The sequence below is a fragment of the Osmerus mordax genome, chromosome 2, assembly GCF_038355195.1.
Source record: "Osmerus mordax isolate fOsmMor3 chromosome 2, fOsmMor3.pri, whole genome shotgun sequence".
NCBI classification, from domain to species: domain Eukaryota; kingdom Metazoa; phylum Chordata; class Actinopteri; order Osmeriformes; family Osmeridae; genus Osmerus; species Osmerus mordax.
The window spans coordinates 1,803,582-1,822,550 of record NC_090051.1 but is presented as its reverse complement, the minus strand read 5'-3'; the positions used below and the strand labels follow the sequence as shown (position 1 = coordinate 1,822,550).

The following is an 18,969-nucleotide window of genomic DNA, read 5'->3' as shown; positions in this document are numbered from 1 at the left end:
GGGGAATTTGTTTTGGTTGTTTGGCCAATATGAACCATACACAAGATGTGTAAGACATGCATGCATTCAAACCAGTTACAGCTTTTCCTAGTTTTTCGATTAAAAACAAAATATTCTACACAGCTTTTACTCAATACATATAGTCCATGTTTCAATAATTTATCATATAAAGGCACCTGTTAAACCAGGGAATTTGCATCATTTCCATAAAAATATAGAAACACAAAGTCAATACAGCTGTGATAAATATGTCCACTGCTCATCCATACACCCTTCTAAGACCCTTCAGGTACCGAGACATCAACACAACTCACCTCAGTCCGACAACAGACGTAAGGCATAACTGTTAAAGGCTCGGGAACATCACCCTAGTTCTCTGTACGATTGCCTGTTCTGAACAGCTGATCACTCATCACACACTGCGTAGGTAAGACTACACACTGGACTGGGAGGGCGTGGTGTCTACCAGGTGACAGACTGCATGTAAGACTACACACTGGACTGGGAGGGTGTGGTGTGTACCAGGTGACAGACTGCATGTAAGACTATACACTGGACTGGGAGGGCGTGGTGTGTACCAGGTGACAGACTGCATGTAAGACTATACACTGGACTGGGAGGGCGTGGTGTGTACCAGGTGACAGACTGCATGTAAGACTACACACTGGACTGGGAGGGCGTGGTGTGTACCAGGTGACACACTGCATGTAAGACTACACACTGGACTGGGAGGGCGTGGTGTGTACCAGGTGACAGACTGCATGTAAGACTACACACTGGACTGGGAGGGCGTGGTGTCTACCAGGTGGCCAGATAAACACATGAACACTTTACGGTTTTTAATGAGACAAGTGTCCTGTAGCACCACTAGAGGGCAGCACTAGGACATGTCTGCATTGTGAACCACTTGTCTGGGCCTCCTGTTTGTGTGTGTCTGTGTTCACCCTACTACACTGAAAAGAAACACAAAAAACCTCTCTCCCCTCCCTCCCTCCCCCTGCCTATTTATCTTTTCCTGTCTTTCACTGTCTCCCAATAGCTACTATACATTTCAAGTAGTTGATTGGCATGTTTTTGTCTTTCATTGTAAATAAGCCTGAGAAAGCTCTTCTACTTCTGGGGGGGGCACCACCCTGAAATGAGGTTTTGCAGGTTGGGATGTCTGTTAGCCAAAAGTCAAATCGCTCACTCGTGATTTGTAAGAGCACTGCCCTTTGATTAGTTTTGATTTTAGTAAAGACAAGAACAGCTTAATATGAAATATAAAATCTTGTTTGTATCCATAACGTTTACTGATGGTCGCTGTTTTTAATTATAATAAGTACTTGAGTATTGTCTGCTGTTTTATAATTGTAGTCCACTGCATCTTGTACACAATTATTGTACTTTGAATTTACATTTAGCTTTTTATACTTTTTAAAAGATGCACAGTTTTGTTTTGTTTGAACACATGGGCTCAGGCCCGGAGTGACCATGGAGAGAAGGTTGTTGCCATGGAGACAACCCTAAACCATCAATCATTGTTGTGGAGGGAGTTAGCAAGATTAAGCTGATGCGAAAAGATCAAATGGATGGGAAATATCTCCCCTCCCCTCCAGATATCTCCCCTCCTAACTCCTCCAATCTCCCCTCCCCGATCTTTCCTCCTCACCTCCATATATCTCCCCTCCTCACTTCCCCTATCTCCCCTCCTTCCCTTCCCTCCTTATATCTCCCCTCCTCCCCTCCTCACTTCCCCTATCTCCCCTCCTTCCCTTCCCTCCTTATATCACCCCTCCTCCCTCACCTCCTTATATCTCCCCTCCTCCCCTCCTCACTTCCCCTATCTTCCCTCCTTCCCTCACCTCCTTATATCTCCCCTCCTCCCCTCCTCCCCTCCCCTATCTCCCCTCCTTCCCTCCCCTCCTTATATCTCCCCTCCTCCCCTCCCCTATCTCCCCTCCTTCCCTCCCCTCCTTATATCTCCCCTCCTTCCCTCACCTCCTTATATCTCCCCTCCTCACTTCCCCTATCTCCCCTCCTCACTTCCCCTATCTCCCCTCCTTCCCTCCCCTCCTTATATCTCCCTTCCTTCCCTCACCTCCTTATATCTCCCCTCCTCCCCTCTTCCTCTCCTCCCTTTTTCCCCTCTTCCCCTCTTCCCCTCCTCCCCTCTTCTCCTTCTTCCTCTCCTCCCCTCCTCCCCTCCTCCCCTCTTCCCCTTCTTCCTCTTCTCCCTTCTTCCTCTCCTCCCTCTTCCCTCTGCTCTCCTCCCCTCTTCCCCTTCTTCCCCTCCTCCCTCTCCTCCCCTCTTCCCCTCCTCCCTCTTCTCTCCTCCCCTCCTCCCCTTCTCCCTCTCCTCTCTTCCCCTCTTCCCTCTACTCTCCTCCCCTCTTCCCCTCCTCTGCTCTCCTCTTCCCCTCCTCCCTCTTCCTCTCCTCCCCTCTTCCCCTCTTCCTCTCCTCCCCTCTTCCCCTTCTCCCTCTCCTCTCTTCCCCTCCTCCCCTCTTCCACTCTTCCCTCTGCTCTCCTCCCCTCCTCTGCTCTCCTCTCCTCTTCCCCTCCTCCCTCTCCTCCCCTTTTCCCCTCTTCCCTCTGCTCTCCTCTTCCTCTCCTCCCCTCTTCTCCTTCTTCCCCTCCTCCCCTCTTCCTCTCCTCCCTTTTTCCCCTATTCCCCTCTTCCCCTCCTCCCCTCTTCTCCTTCTTCCTCTCCTCCCCTCCTCCCCTTCTTCCTCTTCTCCCTTCTTCCTCTCCTCCCTCTTCCCTCTGCTCTCCTCCCCTCTTCCCCTTCTTCCCCTCCTCCCTCTCCTCTCTTCACTTCTCCCTCTCCTCTCCTCCCCTGTTCCCCTCCTCCCTAGAAAGATGGAGTGATGGGGGCATATCAGGGGTAAGGAGATGAGGGATGATGGAAAGAGGGATTTGGAGGGAGAGAGGTAGCATGTGAGGGAGGGAGAACAGAATGAGAGAATGAAAGGAAGAGAGGGAGAGTGGAAGAGAGAGAGAGGGGGAGGGACAGAGAGCAGGGTAGAGAGGATGGAACAGAAATAGAGATAGAGAGTGAGGATGGGGAGAGAGAGAGAGAGCGAAAGAGAGAGTGAGGATGGGTAGAGAGAGAGAGAGAGAGAGAGAGAATGAAAGGGGGAGGGCAGGAAGAGGGAGACATTCTAATGTGAATGATGATGATCAGTAATATATTGTGTCTTGGTCTCCCCCATCAGATGCCTGTGAGCTCACACTGGACCCAAACACAGCAAACAGAGAACTCTCTCTGTCTGAGGAGAACAGAAAGGTGACAAGGAGGAGAGAGAAGCAGCCGTATCCTGATCACCCAGAGAGATTTGAGAACTGGTCACAGGTGCTGTGTAGAGAGGGTCTGTCTGGGCGCTGTTACTGGGAGGTAGAGTGGAGTGGAGAATGGGTTCTTATAGCAGTGACATATAAAGGAATCAGCAGGAGAGGAGAGGGTGCTGACTGTGTGCTTGGAAACAATAACAAGTCCTGGAGTCTGAGGTGTGATGATAACAGTTACTCTGCCAGGCACAATAATAAGATCACTGACATACCTGCCCCCCCCTCCAGCTCCCACAGAGTAGGAGTGTATCTGGACTGGCCGGCCGGCACTCTGTCCTTCTACACAGTCTCCTCTGACACACTGACCCACCTGCACACATTCCACAGCACATTCACTGAGCCCCTCTATCCTGGGTTCAGGGTTTATAACTCCTCAGTGTCCCTGTGTCAGGTAGAATAGCCCACACACACTCTCACACACTGTGCTCACATAGATGTCATTGAAGATTGAACTGTATACAGTTGGAATTGATATCCCAGAGTGTTTGTAAATATTGCTGTGTGTAGAATGTTTGTTTTGTTTTAACCTTTAGATGTAAATATTACTGATATTAAATATTATTAATATCTCTAAATATTACCGACGCTTCCACCAGAGTGAGTTATTTTTCCAAAACGGAAGCTAGCTAGCTTTAGTTAGCTTCCGTTACCTAGCAACCTAGCATAATACTCGTAGCAATGCTACTACCTGCTAGCGTTACTTGTTAGCCTCCTAACTGTACATTTTGAAGCCATACTACAGCGTTTGTCATGTCGTTTTTGTCTATCGGAAAATAGTCGGTTGGAATGTTCAGAATCACACGTGCGACGTTACTCTGTGGGGCTTTCGAACTATCGCACACGTGTGATGCTACTCCTTAACGGGTTCATTGTTGACAAACAACAATCCTGTCTTTGATCTCAGTTCCACTGAATGTGATGAACTAAATAGTGTCTTACTGACTAAATAAGGAGAAATAAAGATGTTTTATACAGGATGATAGAAGACATGCTGTGTGTTTGTTGGTGACCCAGTGGCCTTAGACACACACACACACGTACACACACATATACACACACACACATACATACATGTACACACACACACACTGGAAACACTACATTTAGGACCAGTAATATGACAGTATTACCCACTTGAATATACACTGTCTCTGTGTGTCTAGTGTGATCCCCTCCCTCCCTTGACCTGCCCCCACCCACCCTCCCTACTCCCTTTGGGCTCTCAGAGGGGGAGGGGGGGGGAGGGAGGGGGGGAGGGAGGGGGGGAGGGAGGGGGGGAGGTTTTAATTGTTGACAAACAACAATCCTGTCTTTGATCTCAGTTCCACTGAATGTGATGAACTAAATAGTGTCTTACTGACTAAATAAGGAGAAATAAAGATGTTTTATACAGGATGATAGAAGACATGCTGTGTGTTTGTTGGTGACCCAGTGACCCTATAGACACACACACACACACATGTACACACACATGTACACACACACACACACTGGAAACACTACATTTAGGACCAGTAATACGCTAGAGGCAGACATGGCGGAGACGCAAAAGAGGTGGAATACGGCAGCGTCTCCGGAGAAGAGGTAATAGACCCCCGCTGCCCAGCCTGTTACTCAGACCCCCGCTGCCCAGCCTGTTACTCAGACCCCCGCTGCCCAGCCTGTTACTCAGACCCCCGCTGCCCAGCCTGTTACTCAGACCCCCGCTGCCCAGCCTGTTACTCAGACCCCCGCTGCCCAGCCTGTTACTCAGCAACGTCAGATCGCTGAGGAGCAAAATGGAGGAGCTCTGTGTGAACAGCAAAGTTTGCTTTGAGTACAGGGAATCGAGTGTGAGGGTGTTTACAGAAACTTGGCTACAACAGGATATTCCAGACTCGCTCATTGGACTGGAGGGTTTCTCTCTCATTCAAGCGGACAGAACAGCTGTCGGGGAAGAGCAGAGGGGGCGGGGTCTGTCTGTGAATGACAGCTGGTGTAGGAAGTACACTGTGAGAGAGACAGTGTGCACTGCTGACGTGGAGCTGCTGTGCCTGTCTCTGAGACCCCACTACTTACCGAGGGAGTTTGGAAATATTTGAATATGTGCTGTGTATGTTTCCCCCAGCGGGAACGCAGCAAGGGCTGCTATCAGAATAGCAGACTGCGTTCACCAACAACTGCAACGCACACCTGGAGCCCCGATTGTGATTCTCAGGGATTTCAACCATTGTAAATTGGAACTATCTCTCCCTGGATTTGAACAATATGTGACATGCAGCACACGAAACAACAGAGTTTTGGATAAGTGTTACGGAAACATAAAGAATGCATACATAGCAAAACCATTGCCCCCACTGTCAAACTCAGATCATAATGCTGTCCAGTTAATCCCAATTTATAAGCCTGTTTTTAAAAGGAGTAAACCACAAACTAAGACAGTGACAGTGTGGGACAAGGACAGCATAGAAACACTCAAAGGATCCTTCCTCTGCACAGACTGGGACATATTCTCTAATCTGGAGATTGATGAGGCTACTGAAGTTATAACAGACTACATACATTTCTGTGCAGACAATGTGGTTACGAAAAAGACAATTATTGAGTATCCCAACAATAAGCCCTACATATCCAAGAGCGTAAAGGACTGTATTAATAGGAAAAAGCTAGCCTTTAAAAACAATGATAGAGCAGGACTGAAAATGGTGCAAAGAGAACTCAAACAGAGGCTGAGGGAAGCCAGAAAACATCACAAGGACACCATAGAGCAGACTTTTATGTCAACGGATTCAAAAAAGCTGTGGGACTCCCTGAAGGCCATTACAAACATGAATACCACCAAGAAACGCCTCAGTACTGATGATGATCTGGGGAAGGCAAATGAACTGAATGACTTTTTTCTCAAATTTGATAGCCATGACTTTTCTGTGGAATCTAATGATGTCTTGGACACTATTTTAACTGATGTTAGCTACAGGATTATAATTGATCCACTCAGGATTCAGTCTATTTTCAAACATGTGTGCACTAAAAAATCCACCGTCCCAGATGGCATTTCTGCACTGCTTTTAAAGGCATGTGCAGAAGAGCTCACTGTAGCTTGGTGCCACATCTTTCAGCGGTCTGTCCCTGTGTCAGGTAGAATAGTCCACACACACTCTCACACACTGTGCTCACATAGATGTTACTGAAGATTGAACTGTATACAGTTGGAATTGATATCCCAGAGTGTTTGTAAATATTGGTGTGTGTAGAATGTTTGTTTTGTTTTAATTGTTGACAAACAACAATCCTGTCTTTGATCTCAGTTCCACTGAATGTGATGAACTAAATAGTCTCTTAGTGACTAAATAAGGAGAAATAAAGATGTTTTATACAGGATGATAGAAGACATGCTGTGTGTTTGTTGGTGACCCAGTGGCCTTAGACACACACACACACACACATGTACACACACATGTAGATGCACACACACACACATGTACACACACACAGGTGTACACACCCTCCCTCCTCTCTCCCCCCACCCTCCCTACTTTCAACAAAATTGTTACTCTTTGTTTATTTGTTTAATAAAACAGTAGCGCAACGTACAGTATGTGAATCAAGTATTGTTCAACTTAGTTAAGTTAGCTAAACATTTTAAACAATGCTGGTCCAATTATCTGTTCACTTATGCTAACTTTCTGTAATACAAACTTTTAGACTATTTGTTTTGTTGTATTGAAACCATAGTGAGATTTTGGCCCAACTACTGTAGGTGTCTTATATGATAAAGCCAGCACATTAATAAAACTTCAAAAATGATTGGGTGATGGAGGTCGATATGGAGGTCTAGGTGGAGTGATATGGAGGTCTAGATGGAGTGATATGGAGGTCTAGATGGAGTGATATGGAGGGGTTATGGAAGTCTGGGTGGAGTGTAGGGTTGCCAACTTCCTCAAACCCAAATGAGGGACACTTTCTTCCAGGTGACCAACAATAATGGAAATCGCAAGGTTTCATTAGCCATACGATAAGTCTACTCATTTCAGTGTAATTTTGGCAAACCACTACTTGCTTGGCGTTTGCGTGAGTTTTGGCGCGTTTACAGTAGCATATTATTGTCCGGTGAGGCTGTGATTGGAATACGGGACTGGAGCTGTCCCTGACGGGACAAATCAAAATCACCCATAATTCGGGATGTCCTGGACACTTCGGGACGGTTGGTAACCCTAGTGGAGTGATATGGAGGGGTCACTGTCACTCCCTAGTGGAGTGATATGGAGGGGTCACTGTCATTCCCTAGTGGAGTGATATGGAGGGGTCACTGTCATTCCCTAGTGGAGTGGTATGGAGGGGTCACTGTCACTCCCTAGTGGAGTGGTATGGAGGGGTCACTGTCATTCCCTAGTGGAGTGATATGGAGGGGTCACTGTCACTCCCTAGTGGAGTGGTATGGAGGGGTCACTGTCACTCCCTAGTGGAGTGGTATGGAGGGGTCACTGTCATTCCCTAGTGGAGTGATATGGAGGGGTCACTGTCACTCCCTAGTGGAGTGATATGGAGGGGTCACTGTCACTCCCTAGTGGAGTGATATGGAGGGGTCACTGTCATTCCCTAGTGGAGTGATATGGAGGGGTCACTGTCATTCCCTAGTGGAGTGGTATGGAGGGGTCACTGTCATTCCCTAGTGGAGTGGTATGGAGGGGTCACTGTCATTCCCTAGTGGAGTGATATGGAGGGGTCACTGTCACTCCCTAGTGGAGTGATATGGAGGGGTCACTGTCACTCCCTAGTGGAGTGATATGGAGGGGTCACTGTCATTCCCTAGTGGAGTGATATGGAGGGGTCACTGTCACTCCCTAGTGGAGTGATATGGAGGGGTCACTGTCATTCCCTAGTGGAGTGATATGGAGGGGTCACTGTCACTCCCTAGTGGAGTGATATGGAGGGGTCACTGTCATTCCCTAGTGGAGTGATATGGAGGGGTCACTGTCATTCCCTAGTGGAGTGATATGGAGGGGTCACTGTCATTCCCTAGTGGAGTGATATGGAGGGGTCACTGTCATTCCCTAGTGGAGTGATATGGAGGGGTCACTGTCATTCCCTAGTGGAGTGATATGGAGGGGTCACTGTCACTCCCTAGTGGAGTGATATGGAGGGGTCACTGTCACTCCCTAGTGGAGTGATATGGAGGGGTCACTGTCACTCCCTAGTGGAGTGATATGGAGGGGTCACTGTCATTCCCTAGTGGAGTGATATGGAGGGGTGATTGTCATTCCCTAGTGGAGTGATATGGAGGGGTCACTGTCACTCCCTAGTGGAGTGATATGGAGGGGTGATTGTCATTGTTTAACATTGTAGTCAACCTTGTGTCTTGCCTCTCTAACATTACACATTTGAGGTTGAGTGGCTGCAAACGCCATAGCAAATAGAATATAATAACTTCACTTTTCCAGAACTTTGTGGTGTCAGACACATACAAAATGTAGCATGCACACAGGTATGTGCAGTATTTACAGGTATATGAAAGATGATCTGATCCACCGACATGTGTTCAATGTTTTGAGTCATGTCCAATACAAAACAGTTCATCCTAGCATGCCCATCCACACCTAAGGAAGCATGGTCATGCAGCCCATCCATCCACCATAGAGGATCACCACCAGCTGCAGAAGAGAAGGAAGCGGTGGATCCTCCGCAGCCCACATCACTCAAATAAAGTATAACAGATTAGAGTTGAACTTATATGTCCTTATGTATAATAGAGCATAGAATAAAATAATGAAATGAATCACAGAATACGTACATTGCATAAGTATTTTGACCGGGGAGAAGTCAGGACCCTGTGTGTGTTAGGAATTTAATTATCTGCAGTATGAATCAAGGATTTAGTCATGTTTAGTAGTTTTATTCCCAACAGATGTGGTTACATTCTGTTAAGGGCACTAGAGATATTCCACAAACACAAGCCTAGCATGTGCTTTTAGTGTTTCCAGATGGGAATGTACATGATGCAGCAATGTAAGGGCAGCATCGTCTAGACTTCTACTCTTCATGGAAGCAAACTGGAGTTGATCTGCCAGGTTCTGGACTGTCTCTTGTAGTTGCAAAAGTATCAGACATTCAAAACTCTTCATCACCACTGATGTAAGAGCTACAGATCAGAGGTCATTGGGAAGTCTGGGTCTGCTCTTCTTTGGAACAAGGCAGATGGCAGAGGTCTTCCACAGAGCTGGAACTGTGTGTTCCTCCAAGGACCAGGTGAACAGTTCACAGAAGACAGGGCTAGTTGTTTGTAGCAGGTCTCCAGGAACTTATTACTGATGTTATCAGGACATGATGCTTTGTTGACTTTGGCACTTTGGTGAAGTTAAGCCCATCAAAGCAACTCTAGAACGAGTTCAGAGTATCTGAAAATGTGCCCCAATCCTTAAGGCTCATGTTGCAGGGTGTTCATTGGTTCTCTGTAGTCCCAGAAAACTAAGGCTTCTAAGGCCACTCCAGGCATCACACATCTGTCCACATTGATATATTTTCCACCTTTTCTTTAGGCTATTTTAGCTTCCTTCATTTGTTTAATTCATTTTATCAAATTACACTGGATCTTGACACCTATGGAATATGTACATTTGTTTCTAATTGTATGTGATTTTAATTTCTTTAAATTATCCAATGTTTATTATTCGAACCTATTTTCAAATATTATACCTTTCTATATAATTGTCTCATCAAACATCATCACATATGCCAGAGTTAAACATTATCACATATGCCAGAGTTTTCCTTGTTTCTTGCCTCTCTCAAACCATTCAAATATCTTGTTGCGATCTAGTGACACAGCCTTTCGTCATCCAACTCGCTAGGTGGCGCTGTCAGATAAAACGAGGGTCCTAGAACTGCGGTCCTGAAACTGCGGTACTGAAAATGCAGCTCTCCGGCTCTCCGGGCTCTCCAGGTACATGCTACTCATAAATTGGGCAAGAAGAGCCATGTGAAATACTTTGAACCTACTAAACAATCTTTTCCAGACAGGGGTGCACCTGAGGGCAAAACAACGGAACAGAAACAATAGGTTCCATTCCTTTTCGGATTGTTTTTATTGATACTCCGCTGTAATAGTGTACCTCGTTTTGCTTTCTTGTAGCAGACAATTTTCGGCCGGTGAGGAGTTTGAACTTGAATACAGGGTTGGAAGTTGGAGCGTGGTGTGGTATAATATTTGCACGTAATGCATATAACATTTTTATCGTAACGTACAATATAACATATTACTTAATTTACTTTTGTTCACAAACATTCTCGGTTCACAACATACTGTAGTGTTTATGAATTAGCCGCCGGCGTCATCGAGAAAAAATGTGTTCAAAGAGACAAAACGTTCAGACTTAAAATTCTACTGTTACCGTTCACATTCTTTCTGGACAATTCAGGCGACAGAGTGCAGAGGATCAAAATGAAATTGAAAGAGCTCGAGAGTTGCCTTCAAAAAGTAGACGTCTTTGAGGAACCAAAAATTCTTCTCGAACAGTATCCAACAAGCCCACATATTGCAGGTATCTTCATCCTCGTTGACGTCTCCCTCGCAAGCTAATGTGTTAGCAAACGTGTTGGGTCAAGCATTGCTTTCAGTTTTACTACTACACGCACTGTATCTCGCTACAGCTAAGTGGTGGTTTTCTCTTTCAGCATGTATGCTTCACACGATCCATAACACATATGATGACATCGAGGGCAAGTTAGTTGCAGATTTGGGATCTGGTTGTGGCGTTCTCAGTATTGGGGCGGCAGTCCTCGGCGCAGGGTAAGAATTCAGACAGTTGTGTGATGGCAAAACGTGAAAACAAAGACTGATCTTTCAAAATCAAATTATAATTTTACTGCCTTTCTATTATTTACAGTCTGTGTGTGGGGTTCGACATTGATGGTGATGCACTGGAGATATTCAGAAGGAATACAGAGGAATTTGAACTCACCGACATAGATTTGATCCAGTGTGACATGTGCACGATGGCTATTGAATCTTACGCCAAAAAGTTTGACACTGTGATAATGAATCCCCCATTTGGCACAAAACACAACCAAGGTGACATAACCGTTAATGTTCAATTATGAATGTCCTGCCACATGTCATTAATGTTGAATATTTACTTTTATGAAACACAGGCATGGACATGCAGTTTCTCAGGAAAGCGCTGACAATGACAGAGACAGCGGTATACTCACTACACAAGACATCAACGCGAGAAGTATGTTCTAAATGTGAGTGTTCCAGTTGGTAATCTTCATCCCAGTATATGGTCTAATTTCAACTCTGATTACAGCACATACAGAAGAAGGCAACTGACTGGGGAGTCAAAATGGAAGTAATTGCAGGTCGGCGATTCTTTGCAAAACATTAGTTCATTGTACATGCCGTCAGTCAACACGATCTAATGACTTAATCTCCATTTCAGAGCTGAGATACGACTTGCCAGCATCGTACAAGTTCCACAAAAAAAAATCGGTAAGAGGATAACGTTTATACTTCCGTTTTCCAAAACGCCAACAAAATATCCAAAACTTTATAGACAGAGGCTACTAAAATCAAACTTTATTGGCTATATTCACAAGGGCAAACGTGAAAGGAACCATTCCTATTTTTCTACTTAACCTTTCCATGTAAAAAGAATAGAGGGAAAAGAAAATGGCACTCATTGATCTCGCATTGCCAGATGCGGTAATAACGTTCCTCTCCTGCCTTGCTTTCTGAGCATCAATGAAGTGGCGAGCCATAAACAAGATACTATCATCATGCACATCTTTATATCCCACTGACGCACATAAGCATTGTATGCTCCTGTAAAAATTAAATGCTTTGTAGAAAATGAAACTCTAGTTAAATAATACATTTAAAGCAAGCTGGGGAAAGAGGAACACAATATGAGACGTACAACTGACAATGGTTTTGTGAAACTGATGTCGATCTTACATTCTGGTTTTCAGGTTGACATCAGGGTGGACTTTATAAGATTCTCCACAACATGAAACTTCCAGTGGAATGGATTTAGTTCATTTTAGGCTTTTTCAATGTTCCTTTCTATCGAGTTTTTTTGAGCTATGTTTTTTGTATCTGCAATCTAAGATCCATTCTCAGTTTTGACCACCTTTGCAGCTGGGGTGTGGTCATCTGCACCTTCCAGCGCTCGCTTTTTGGGGCTTGGAGCTCCTGGGAAAGATCATTAAAATGAAGTCAGATAAGACATTCTACACAAACACACAATGTATTGATTGACTGGCAAATATTTCAGTCCAAGGTCACTGTTCTTTATGCAGATATGTAATAAAACGTCTCAACTTACCATCATCATCGTTATCGCTGTCAAACACGGTCTTCTTGCCTTTGAACTGAGATTTATTCTGATCTCGTCCACCCCTATCCCTATCCCTCCGGCCTCCTCCTCTTCCTCCTCCTCCTCGGCCACCTGATCTACCTCTGCCACCTGACAAGACATTCAAAATAATAAGCGCCCAATATCTAATCCTGCATTACACAATTCAAAAATGGAGAGTTCCAAAAAGTGAGAAATCACCTAAAACGTTACGTCTATAGACACAATAGAACATCCCATACTGAAATGAGATGCATATCGTTAACGTGTGCCGTACCTCTGCCTCTGCCTCTCTTATTGAAAGTTTCTTGCTGGTCTTGGATCATCTTCTTCAGTAGTTCCTTCTCAGCATCGCCCTCTTCCACAACTTCCCATGCAACATCTTGGTCCTTCAGTTGCAAGGTCCCTCCATTCGCCTCTGTAGCCTTAGCAAGAGCTTCTTTAGCACTTGCTCTGAAGAGGATGGTACCCTTTGGAATAAGGAAGATGTGTTATTTTCTTTTTGCTGACAAAAATATGCTTTAGAAACAGATGGTTAGTTCAGGTAATACCTCTTTAGCACCTCTGGAAAAGTCAATCCATTTGATTTGACCATGTCCTGAGAACAATTCATGAAAATCGGATCTCGACACAAACTCAAGCGCCCCAGAGAATTTCAGCAAGCATCCTGTCTGCTCATCCAGAGATTTCTGCAAAACAAGAAGGTAATAAGGAATGAGTAACCATGTAGGTTGAGGCTGAACCGCACCGCAGGTACAAATCTGGCCTGGGCCTTTGCTGCATGTCTCACCCCTCTCCCTGCCTATCCTCTCACATCTCACTTAAAATGGTCCAATAACGCATGAAAAATTCACAAAATATAAAAGAGTTTTGTTTTATGTGTAATACTGTATGCATCTCAATTAAAGTCAAGTAAAACAATTAAATATTTATTCACAAGTGAAAAATCACCAAGGAGAGGAACAGAAAAGGCAGTAGTGTAAACAGAATAACATAATATTTCTTACCATTTCCTCTTTATCTACTTGTATTTGTTTTTCATCCTTGTCCCTATAAAACACAACAGCAAGTATTTATTCTGATCCTTGATTATTACAATTTAATTTAATTTCTCTGTGTGCTCAGTACTTACTGTTTAGCTTTAGCTGCCTTGTTAGATTTCCATTCAATTTTCTTCTTTGCATGGTAGTCCGGTCTGGAATGTCAAAAACAGAATAATTTAAACTGTCAGCTTTGAAAAGCATAATGCAGTAAAACATCAATTGGAATCTACTCAACAATGTAATCTTGATTGTCGCTCTACTTTATGGCTAACCCACCTCAACATAATGAGCATTTCATTGTCATTAAAAGTTTTGATGTCTGTACGTTCAATGAACTGCTTTGCTGATTCTTCTGTGTCAAAGGTCAAGAAGACAGATCCCTAAAATGCAATAAAAAATAGTGGTTATTAATTAGTTCCATGTAAATATTTACTTTCATGTAATGTGCTTCCTATCCACATTACCTTGAACTTCTTATCCAGAGTTCTCCTCATCTGGTAGTTCTCTATGTTGCCCTTACCGTTCAGCCAGACCTGAATATCATCAAGGGTTGTGTCCAGTGGAAAACCTTTCTAGAGAATGACAAACAATGATATTATGAAGAGGAAGGTGTATACATTCTTGTAGATTATTTGTTCATTCACTTTGACTAACTTACAAGGTAGACCGATCTGTGCTTCAGAGCATCTTTGTATTGATCATTCACTTCCGGTAGAGGTTTGCTTGGAAGCCTCCTCAGTTTGGTCTTGTCCTCACTCATTTCCAAAAGACCCGATTTTGACTTGCGCAAGGATTCAATGATGACATTGGTATCTGTTGTTAAACACTTTAATCTAAAAAAACAAAAACAAAGAAAAAGGGAGGTAGTAAGAGACGGGATGAAGCAACAAGCTATTGAAATCTAAAGAAATTGTACCAAGTTTGTATACCTGTTAAACTTGAGCATAGTCTCAAAGGGAACCCAGCCATCATCAAGCTGCAGCTGTTCTTTCAGAAACTTGTCGCGGGGAAGGTTGTGATTGCCAAAGTAGTACTGTCAAGAGAAACGAACATGTTAAATTATGCTGCATTTCATATGGTGCATAATACAATGTAATCATTTATAGACATGAAATTAGTACCTCAATCTGACGAGCAACCTTAATCTCAAGGGGAGACATTTCTTGATTGTCTTCCATGACAGTTCTGTGTGGAAAATAATCAAATGAAAGCGAAAAACTTTACTTATACAGTATTGATTGATGACACAAATGTTAATAATAATAATACGTCACTTTGCAGTACTTTATTTGGAAGGGAGATCGTGCAACTCCACTGAGGCCTGGGAGGCAACCCATTTATTTCCACTCAAATCCATCTATGCCCAGTAACATAGCAGCAGAACACACCGGCTGGACGGCCAACCATACTGAAAAGGGCGTTTAAGCAGTCAAGTGAGCACATGACCACAGCACATTTCATTACGATAGGATCTAATCAAACACCAAAGTCTATGTGCCTAGTGCTAGGTAGCTTAAGTTGCCTTCTCCCATGTCTGTTAAGTGAAATGCACCTGATATTCAAATTGTTTCAGTAACACGGGTATAGTGGGGGTCTCTAAATGTAATGTAACGTCAGCTAACTACTTCCTAAAATTGAGAAACTCAAATCAGTGAGCCTCCCACAAGTTAGGCTACTCTTAGCCAGGCTAGTAGTGCAAGCAAGCCTGGCCTGTCTAATGAGCCGGTGCGTTTTAGACAGCGCAACGCATCTTTTGATACTTCATCTTTTCGGAGATAAGCCAACAGATACCGCTAACCATAACACATGCACTAAGACACAGTGTTAGATTGCCAACTGAAGCTGTACAGCAACGTACTACCTCTGGCTTTAATTCACACTAGTTAGCTAGGCTAGTTCACTGCCGCTAGCCGCTGGGTAAATGGAAGGACAGCGAATCAACACATGTGGAGAAGTCGGCCGTGGATTTTTCAAAAGACAAACGTAAACGGCTCATCCATTGGGAAAGCATGTGTTCGGTTATACTTACTGTGATGCGTGGACTATTTGGATGAATTCGTTCGATAGTGTCTACTTTAGAGTTGGCCACAGGACTTGCGATGAATTCTCACTTCAATCGTTTTGGCTCTATCACGCTGGTAGCAGCAAGCATGCAGAGGGAGCAATGCGTGTTACGGATGCCAATCAGGTCCAAATATAGTATTACATAGCGCTTCGTTATGTATCCAAGAAATGGCACAATGTTGCTAGTTGGCTGGCACTAAGAAAATAAAACATACTTAGTAAAATCTTTATTTACAAATTTGACACTGCAATATACGGATCAAACTCGGAATCTATTTTCCCAATGCATAAAACGATGCTTAGTTGAAGGTTGTTTAGTACTTTGATATTCGTGTAAAATGTTTCCCCGAATGGTCATTTTTTGGCAATATAATACGAAATATTAGGAAGTATGTTTAAACTTTGGAACAAACACACAGATGTCTCGTCACGAGACATTATATTCGTTTTTAAATACCTTCCAAATTGTGCTTTTGAACTATATGACACTTAAGCTAGAAGGCATGCTCATGTTACCAAATTTGGCACAGGGAAAGGCACTTACCAATAAAACAAACGGACACTATACACTGTAAACACAAACACAACCATGTGATCGTGCTGCGCTGGGGAGGGTTCCGACAATCTCCCAGGTGTCCAGTTCAGGGTCATACTTTTCTATGCTTTGCAGATAAGTCCCCTTTGAGTAAGAATAGCCGCCTGTCACGTAGATGCATCCGTTTATTACTGCCGCCCCACACTCCATCCTCCTCTCCTTCATCACAGACATCTGCCTCCAGTCGTTACTGTCAAAGTCATAGCTGTCTGTGATGGTCGTCTGCCCGCCCACCAGGTACAGTTTGTTGTTGAGAGACACCGAGCAGAGCCCATACTCTGAGGAGGAGAGAAGAATGATCAGTATCATAGTTGTGTGTGTAAAGAAAATGCAACAACTACTTGTGGTATAATTGGTCCTACCTGGATGAGGACTTATGGTGAGAATGTTCCACTCATTAATGTCCGGTCTGTAGGTCTGAATCTTTTCGTAAGTACAGCTTCCTCTGGACCCATAGTGGCCTCCAGTCACATAGATTGTGTCACTTGTTACACAAGCTGTGGCATTCCCCACACCTTAGCAGAAAAGTATTAATATATTAATAGGTAGTATCATTCTGTGAATTATATGTACAGTATGCAGTAAGACAACGTCAGTGTTCACAATGTACCTTGGATCATATTAGCAACAGGGAACCACTTTCTCTTCAAAGGATCATAAAACTCTGTCTCCTCTTCTGGTGCTCCCCCTCTATACCCGCCGATGGCATAAATACAGCCATGCAAGGTGACGGAGCAGTGGTAGTATCTGGCAGTGAGCATGGGACAGCCCTCTGTCCATGCGTCACCATCACAGTCATACATCCACACTGTGTCCAGGGCCTCGATGTTGTCTGTCCTGTAACCTCCCGTCACGTAGATATTCGCCCCCAGTAAGGTGACACCATAGCTTTCTCTCCTAAGGTCCGGCATATCCTTGCCCTGCACCCATGTGTTGCTGATTGGATCCCAAATGTGGACCTCAGACAGCGGATGCCAGTAGTACCCTCCGATGACATACATGCTGGAGGAGCGTTTTCTGCAGTTTGCAGAAGTCTCCTTGCAGGTGGACTTCAAGGAGTGGACAATCAGAGATCTCACTTTTCTCTCGTTCCCCAGTAAGCCTTGTCTCTGTTCGTCCACAGCTGTGTTGAAGTACATCTCATCAAGGTCCATGTGGATACAATGGAGCAGGTCCTGCACGTGATCAACACGGGAATCCAAGTCATGGGTAACCCATTTGACCACTGCGTCCAGAAGCACACTATCCTTCCACACGTTGAGGTTGTCAGCCGACAACACCGATTTGAGTTTCCCACAATCCACCTCCAGAAACTCCTCCTGCTGAACGAGCTCCTCAAAGCGACTGAGCATGACCCTGCGCGCCTCGCGCTCCAGGGCGGGGCAAACGTGCAGCTCAGCGAAACAGTGCATGCCCAGGCAGTTGTCCACGTCCAAGAAGCGAATGAGAAAGTCCTCACAAGCCTGTTTGACAGGGCTGAACTGCAGAAGGTCAGCCGCCTCCAGCAGACTTTGTACGTTGCTCTGGGTGATGCTCACCCTTGACGTGTAGACGTAGTCCACCAAAGCCGCCAAAACTTCAACGTCAATTCCAGTCAGCTTGATGAGGTTGTTTGACCTCTCCTTCATGTCAGCTGTGAACATGACTTTAAAATAGGAGCTGCAAGCTGAGAGCGCTACCTTGTGACAGTTAAAGACCTGTCCTGTGGCACACTGTAGGGTGATGTCTGTGAAAAAGCCATTGGCATAGAAGTCTTTGAGAGAGTCCAGTAAATATGTGGGATGGGGGATGTCACAGAAGTCATAGATGTAGTCGTCTTTTCCCTCGTCTGACATGGCGCCTATAGGAAATGGACAGATGGACATGAGATCGACATTTGCATCATGAATTATTAAAAAGATCAAATATAAAAACGTTAAATAGGCTATCCAATGTTTAAAGTCGCATATGCAAGGATGACAAATAGTACAATTTAAAGTGTCACGTTCCTTTTTTTTTTTTTTTTTTCCAATATCAAATTATTTTGTTAATGGTTTCTTAATTCAACAGATTAACAACAAATACGTAAATGCCTTACTGGCACCTTAAGTCATGTAGGCTACTCATCTTTACTCTCTAATCATAGCATGTGTCACTCTAAATATGAACACTGACGAATTCAAATAATGCACTTAAACAATATTCAACAAAACCTAAAAGCAATCTATCACGTTATAGTGTGCTTACCTCAATGGGACATTAACGGACGCCGCGAGCCGTGAAAAAGGAGCTGAAGGACGCTCGTGTCCTGTTGTCTGAGCCGCAGTTCAGTAGCCTACACTCGTGAACCTCAAATTAGCCCTAAAGGTTTGCACCGCTGTCCTATTTTGGTATCTGTGTATAGTTGGAGAGGCGCCGGCTGTCACCCTGCCGCTCCATATCCAAGCCAGCCTAAATGCATTATACCCAGCCAAAGAGAATGTCTTCAGCGACCGAACAACAACAATCCCCGTTATTCCGACTGCCACACATTCTCCGTGGCCACGACAATGGTCGAGAAGAGATGCGCTACAAGGACGCTGGGACAACTAAAGGGCAGGTCCACACCTACCACAGCCGACTAAAT

At 44.5% G+C, this 18,969-nt stretch overlaps 4 protein-coding genes across 6 annotated transcripts; 2 read left to right on the top strand and 2 right to left on the bottom strand.

The window, feature by feature from the left end:
• The first annotated feature begins 248 nt into the window (after window positions 1-248).
• LOC136959547 (stonustoxin subunit beta-like) lies at window positions 249-4,307 on the top strand. The gene is made up of 2 exons (XM_067253920.1): window positions 249-289; window positions 3,178-4,307. The coding sequence occupies exons 1-2, from the start codon at window positions 249-251 to the stop codon at window positions 3,728-3,730; spliced, it is 594 nt and encodes a 197-aa protein (XP_067110021.1). The 3' UTR covers window positions 3,731-4,307.
• Window positions 4,308-10,281: 5,974 nt separating this feature from the next.
• Window positions 10,282-12,646, top strand: mettl5 (methyltransferase 5, N6-adenosine). 3 transcript variants are annotated; one of them, XM_067259723.1, is made up of 8 exons: window positions 10,282-10,455; window positions 10,725-10,847; window positions 10,981-11,095; window positions 11,193-11,377; window positions 11,458-11,540; window positions 11,616-11,667; window positions 11,748-11,797; window positions 12,277-12,646. In XM_067259723.1, the coding sequence occupies exons 2-8, from the start codon at window positions 10,748-10,750 to the stop codon at window positions 12,316-12,318; spliced, it is 627 nt and encodes a 208-aa protein (XP_067115824.1). In that variant the 5' UTR covers window positions 10,282-10,455; window positions 10,725-10,747; the 3' UTR covers window positions 12,319-12,646. The 3 variants fall into 3 exon arrangements, with proteins under 3 accessions (XP_067115824.1, XP_067115817.1, XP_067115831.1); XM_067259716.1 differs by having other exon boundaries at window positions 10,282-10,519; XM_067259730.1 differs by lacking the exon at window positions 10,282-10,455 and adding an exon at window positions 10,497-10,504.
• Window positions 11,870-15,855, bottom strand: ssb (small RNA binding exonuclease protection factor La). The gene is made up of 12 exons (XM_067259707.1): window positions 15,735-15,855; window positions 14,827-14,890; window positions 14,635-14,738; window positions 14,364-14,538; window positions 14,170-14,277; window positions 13,982-14,085; window positions 13,795-13,857; window positions 13,670-13,712; window positions 13,214-13,351; window positions 12,940-13,132; window positions 12,633-12,773; window positions 11,870-12,499 (listed from the first exon to the last, which is right to left on the bottom strand). Exons 2-12 carry the CDS (start codon window positions 14,881-14,883, stop codon window positions 12,411-12,413), a joined length of 1,215 nt encoding a protein of 404 aa, XP_067115808.1. The 5' UTR covers window positions 14,884-14,890; window positions 15,735-15,855; the 3' UTR covers window positions 11,870-12,410.
• Window positions 15,856-15,981: 126 nt separating this feature from the next.
• On the bottom strand, window positions 15,982-18,627 carry klhl23 (kelch-like family member 23). Its single transcript, XM_067259281.1, has 4 exons — window positions 18,591-18,627; window positions 16,975-18,204; window positions 16,727-16,879; window positions 15,982-16,642 (listed from the first exon to the last, which is right to left on the bottom strand). The coding sequence occupies exons 2-4, from the start codon at window positions 18,197-18,199 to the stop codon at window positions 16,332-16,334; spliced, it is 1,689 nt and encodes a 562-aa protein (XP_067115382.1). The 5' UTR covers window positions 18,200-18,204; window positions 18,591-18,627; the 3' UTR covers window positions 15,982-16,331.
• Window positions 18,628-18,969: the final 342 nt, after the last annotated feature.